The sequence below is a fragment of the Palaemon carinicauda genome, chromosome 33 (assembly GCF_036898095.1).
Source record: "Palaemon carinicauda isolate YSFRI2023 chromosome 33, ASM3689809v2, whole genome shotgun sequence".
Taxonomy (NCBI): Eukaryota; Metazoa; Arthropoda; class Malacostraca; order Decapoda; family Palaemonidae; genus Palaemon; species Palaemon carinicauda.
The window spans coordinates 17,615,995-17,622,071 of record NC_090757.1 but is presented as its reverse complement, the minus strand read 5'-3'; the positions used below and the strand labels follow the sequence as shown (position 1 = coordinate 17,622,071).

The 6,077-nt window shown below is 48.2% G+C and overlaps 1 protein-coding gene across 1 annotated transcript in view; it reads right to left on the bottom strand.

The window, feature by feature from the left end:
• The window catches only part of LOC137626108 (helicase SRCAP-like), a 3,878-nt gene extending 1,177 nt beyond the window's left edge, over positions 1-2,701 (bottom strand). The window contains exons 1-2 of the mRNA XM_068357185.1: positions 2,498-2,701; positions 145-1,901 (exon numbers count right to left, since the gene is read on the bottom strand). Coding sequence (XP_068213286.1) covers positions 145-1,901; positions 2,498-2,701 — 1,961 coding nt within the window. The remainder of the gene's footprint in view (positions 1-144; positions 1,902-2,497) is intronic.
• Positions 2,702-6,077: the final 3,376 nt, after the last annotated feature.

The following is a 6,077-nucleotide window of genomic DNA, read 5'->3' as shown; positions in this document are numbered from 1 at the left end:
GAGTAAAAAATGAAAAATTCAATGATAATAGAGAAAGGAGGATCAAGAGAAGGCCTTAACCAAGAACGAAAATGAGGATTCCCTTCATGGGCGAAGGAACAATGATGGGACTCAAGGAGATGATTACTTAAGAGCCTCACTGACCTCAGTCGGATAAATGTGGCTTTTGGTGGCCCAAGTGGGTTTGGCCAATGCCGCATCAGAGGAGCAGGAACAAGAGCAGGAGGAGGAGAAGGCGCAGAAATAGGGGAAGGAGTAGGAGCAGGAAAAGGAAGGGAAGGATGGAAGAGTAGGAGAAAGAACAGGAGTGGGGGGAAGAGGAAGGGAAGGATGGAGGATGAGGAGCGAGAGCCAGAGCGGGAGGAGGAGGAAAGGAAGAATGGAAGATGAGGAGCAAGAGCAGGAGCGAGAGGAAGAGGAAGGGAAGGATGGAGAATGAGCAAGAGCAGAAGTAGGACCAGGAGGAAGGGAATGATGGGAGACGAGAAGTGAGAACAGGAGCGGGAGTAGGATGGGAAGGATGGAGAATGAGCAACAGCAGGAGCAGGACCAGGAGGAAGGGAATGATGGGAGACAAGAAGTGAGAGCAGGAGCGGGAGGAGGAGAAAGGGAAGGATGGATAATGAGCAGAAGCAGAAGGAATGTAATGATGGAGGGCGAGAAGCGAGAACAGGAGCTGGAGGAGGAGGAAGGGAAGGATGGAGAATGAGCAAGAGCAGGAGCAGGAGGAAGGGAATGATGGGAGACGAGAAGTGAGCGCAGGAGAGGGAGGAGGAAGGGAAGGATGGAGAATGAGCAAGAGCAGGAGCAGGAGGAAGGGAATGATGGGAGACGAGAAGTGAGCGCAGGAGAGGGAGGAGGAAGGGAAGGATGGAGAATGAGCAAGAGCAGGAGCAGGAGGAAGGGAATGATGGGAGACGAGAAGTGAGCGCAGGAGAGGGAGGAGGAAGGGAAGGATGGAGAATGAGCAAGAGCAGGAGCAGGAGGAAGGGAATGATGGGAGACGAGAAGTGAGCGCAGGAGAGGGAGGAGGAAGGGAAGGATGGAGAATGAGCAAGAGCAGGACCAGGAGGAAGGGAATGATGGGAGACGAGAAGTGAGAGCAGGAGCGGGAGGAGGAGAAAGGGAAGGATGGATAATGAGCAGGAGCAGAAGGAATGTAATGATGGAGGGCGAGAAGCGAGAACAGGAGCTGGAGGAGGAGGAAGGGAAGGATGGAGAATGAGCAAGAGCAGGAGCAGGAGGAAGGGAATGATGGGAGACGAGAAGTGAGCGCAGGAGAGGGAGGAGGAAGGGAAGGATGGAGAATGAGCAAGAGCAGGACCAGGAGGAAGGGAATGATGGGAGACGAGAAGTGAGAGCAGGAGCGGGAGGAGGAGAAAGGGAAGGATGGATAATGAGCAGGAGCAGAAGGAATGTAATGATGGAGGGCGAGAAGCGAGAACAGGAGCTGGAGGAGGAGGAAGGGAAGGATGGAGAATGAGCAAGAGCAGGAGCAGGAGGAAGGGAATGATGGGAGACGAGAAGTGAGCGCAGGAGAGGGAGGAGGAAGGGAAGGATGGAGAATGAGCAAGAGCAGGAGCAGGAGGAAGGGAATGATGGGAGACGAGAAGTGAGCGCAGGAGAGGGAGGAGGAAGGGAATGGTGGGAGACGAGAAGTGAGAACAGGAGCGGGAGGAGGAGGAAGGGAAGGATGGAGAATGAGCAGGAGCAGGAGGAAGGGAATGATGGAGGGCAAGAAGCGAGAACAGGAGCTGGAGGAGTAGGAAGGGAAGAATGGAGGACGAGAAGCGAGAGCAGGAGCGGGAGGAGGAGGAAGGGAGGGATGGAGGATGAGGAGCAAAAGCAGTAGCGGGAGGAGGAGGAAAGGAAGGATGGAGGATGAGGAGCAAGAGCAGAAGCTGGAGAAGGAGGATGGAGAAGGAAGAGGAGGAGGAGGAGGGGAAACGGAAAGATGGAGGGTGAGGATCAAGAGCAGGAGCGGGAGGAGGAGGATGGGAAGGATGAAGGATCAGGATTATGAGCCAGAGGAAAGGATGGATGAAGGATCAGGATCATAAGGTTCAAGAGGAGGAGGAAGGGAAGGATGGATGATGAAGAGCAAGAGTAGGACCGGGAGGAGGAGGAGCAAGAGCAGGAGCGGAAGCAGGAGGAAAGGAAGGATAGAGGATGAGGAGCCAGAGCAGGAGCAAGAAGAGGAGGGAAGGAAGGATAAAGAATGAGGAGCAAGAGCAGGAAAGGGAGGAGGAGGAAGGGATAAATGAACAATGTGGAGCGAGACCAGGAGCGGGAGGAGGAGGAAGGGATAGATGAACAATGGGGAGCGAGACTAGGAGCGGGAGGAGGAGGAAGGGATAGATGAACAATGTGGAGCGAGACCAGGAGCGGGAGGAGGAGGAAGTGAAGGATGGATGATCAGGATCAAGAGCCGGAGGAAAGGAAGGATGAAGGATCAGTATCATAAGCTGGAGCGGGAAGATGAGTAAGGGAAGTTTGCAGGATGAAGAGTAAGAGCAGGAGCGGGAGGAGGAAAGGACCGGTGGGGGATGAAGAGGGAGAGCAGGAGCGGGAGGAGGAAAGGAGCGGTGAGGGATGAGGAGGGAGAGCAGGAGCGGGATGAAGAGGTAAGGAAGGATGGAGGATGAGGAGCAAGAGCACGAACGGTAGGAGGATGAAGGGAAGGATGGAAGATAAGTATCATGAGCCGGAGTAAAGGAAGGATGGAGGATTAGGATCATAAGCAGCAGTGGGAGGAGGAGGAGGAAAGGAAGGATGGAGGAAGAGGAGTAAGAGCAGGAACGGGATGAGGAGGAAAAGAAGGATGGAAGATGAGTAGCAAGAGCAGAAGCAGGAGGAGGAGGAGGGGAAGGATAGAGGATGAGGAGCAAGAGCAATAGCGGGAGGAGGAGGAGGGAAAGGATGAAGAATGAGGATCAAAAGAAAGGAACGGGAGGAGGAGAATGAGGAGCAAGAACCTGAGCGGGAGAAGGAGGGGGGGGAAGGGATATAGGAGGAGGAGCGGGAGGAGAAGGAAGGGAAGGATGAAGAATGAGGAGCAAAAGCAGGGGCAGGAGGAGGAGGAAGGGAAGGATGGAGAAGGGGGAGCAAGGGCAGGAGCAGGAGTGGGAAGAGGAGCAGAAGGAAGGGAAGGATGGAGGAGCAAGAGCAGGAGGAGGAGGAAGGGAAGGATGGAGAAGGAACAAGAGCAGGAGCAGAAGTGGGAGGAGGAGGAGGAGGAGGAGGAGGAGGAGGAAGGGAATGATGGAGGAGCAAGAGCGGGAGTTGGAGGAAGGGAAGGATGGAGGAGCAAGAGCGGGAGGAGGAGGAAGGGAAAGATGGAGGAGCAAGCGCGGGAGGAGGAGGAAGGGAAGGATGGAGGAGGAGGAGCAAGAGAAGGAGCGGAAGGAGGAGGAAAGGAAGGATAAAAGAGGAGGAAGAGCAGGAGCGGGAGGAGGAGGAAGGAAAAGATAGAGGTGGAGGAGGTAGAGCAGGAGCGGGTGGAAGAGAAAGGGAGCGATACAAGAGGAGGAGGAAGAGCAGAAGCAGAAAAGGAGGAAGGAACGGATAGAGGAGGAGGAGGAGGTATAACAGGAGCGGGAGGAAGATAAAGGGAAGGATAGAGGAGGAGGAAGAAGAACAGGAGCGGGAGGAGGAGGAAGAACAGGAGCGGGAGGAGGAGGAAGAACAGGAGCGGGAGGAGGAGGAAGAACAGGAGCGGGAGGAGGAGGAATGGAAGGATAAAAGAGGAGGAGCAAGAGCAGGATCTGGGTGAAGAGGAATGGAAGGATGGAGGAGATTTAGCAAGGGCATGAGAGGGAGGGGGAGGAAGGGAAGGATGGAGGAGAAGGCGAAGGAGAAGGCGGAAAGGAAGGAGGAGAAGGAGGAGAAGTAGAAACAAGAGCAGGAACAGGAGGAAGAGAAGGGTGGAGGGGAAGCAGGAGGAGGAAAAAGGGGAAGGATGGATTGTCTCCTTTAAGTAAGGGAATATTGGTTTAAACGGTACATGGACAAAGAAGAAAGAGAAAAAGAAAAAGAGAAATGAACGCTGTGACAAAGAGGGAGACAGAGGATCGAGAAATGGCGTGGGGGACCTGCTCTTGATTGGATGAATTGCTTCATAGATTTAGTTTTCGTGATGGAGGGGAACAGAAGAAGGAGGTTCTCAAGAACAAACTCGGTGTTCTGAGGGAACGAACAGGACAAAATTGACTCAATTTCGTAATTGGGTTGACGAACAGCTTGCAAAAAAAAAAATCGTAATGAGATTTTCTAGTTTCGAAGACGGAAGGAAAAACGTATTTCTAAAGCAGGAATTTAAAGGATATAAAGGCCCTCATGAAAGGCAGAGGAAAGGCACTGTGACATGCCCTTGCAGGGCAATGCCCTAGAGACTGGTCATATATCCATATGATTAGCACCCAAGACCCCTCTGCACACAAGCTAGGACCAGCGATGGCCAGACAATGGCTGCTGATGACTCATTAGGAAAGGAGATTTCTTTGTGTTGCGAAGGCAAAAGGAAACAGTAATTCTAACGAAGCTATTTAAAAGGTTTAAAGGCCACTCATGAATGGCAGAAGCCAGCCACATTGCCAATTCCCTCGAAGGCGACCAGGGAGGGCCAGACAATGACTGCTGATGACTTAGCAGGTAATAAGAGATTTCTTCGTGTTTCGAAAGCAAAAGAAAGCAGTAATTTTAACGAAGCTATTTAAAGGTTTAAAGGCCGCTCATGAATGGCAGAGGCAATGGACATTGACACTGCCCTAGAGACTGACCATATATACATATGATTAGCAGACAAGACCCCTCTCCACGCAAGCTAGGACCAGGGAGGGCAAGAAAATGGCAACTGATAACTCAGTAGGTAGACCTACAGGATCCTCCAAACCCTCCATCCCTAGCTCCCAAGAAAGGTGAGGTTGCAGTCACTACAAGAAACTATCGAGTTTGAACGGGACTCGATCTCCCTACCATGCAGATAGCTAGGTAGGAAAGTTTCCAATAGAATCAGGTCATGTATTAGTTCAAAATCTTCTCCGATATTCAAATGCTGGTTTCTGGATGAAGAACAATTTTTATTACTTTTTAGAGAGAGAGAGAGAGAGAGAGAGAGAGAGAGAGAGAGAGAGAGAGAGAGAGAGAGATAGTATGACCTTTTCTGAATGGGCACTAAATTTCCAATTCAGTTCTTGATTTTTGGGGAGCTTGTCAATAACGAAGCCGAAAAACGTAAAAGATTTTCTCGAGTTTATATCCTCTTCGAGTCCCAACATTCAAGGTTTTATTTTCTTTCTGTTTTTCTGCATTGGCTGAGATAATCTTTTATATTTGATCGTATAATTTTATATAAAAGTACACTTCACTGAGATGGTGTTGATGATAATAGGAATGGTGCTATGAAAAAGAAGTGTATTTAGAAGAAAAAAAAAATACTGTAATTTTTTGCTTCTTTCCGCAGAATAATTTCTTATAGTTAAGTTATGAACAGGTATAATTTATTCTTAGTTATAAAACTACTTCTTTCCTTTATATTCGACATTCGATAGTAACTGGTATTACATATATATATATATATATATATATATATATATATATATATATATATATATATATATATATATATATATATATATATATATATATATATAATTGAACAATAGATTACCTTCGAAATCACTTCAAATTCCACTAGGAAAAAAATCATATTCCATCAATAACAATATTCCAAGCTTCTAATACGTATATGAAACACTATAAGTAGCCAAACAAATTCTGTTAAAAATATTTATACAAATCATAATCCTCAAACAGACCTGATTCGTTGTTTAACAAAAATCCAGAGGTATTCGCAAACAGAAATTGAATATGAATCAACAAACAAACTTTCTTTTGAACAGATGGAAATATAGAGGTGAAACCTTGTCAACAAATTATCAAGCTCCTTTTGCAAATTTGCAATACATTTAATATTGAATTTTATTCACTTTTCATTACATTGTAAACATAACACTCGTGTTTTTCTTTTGAGAAAGAAATTAGTTACATAAAAATACAAGTAAATTCATTAGATGGAA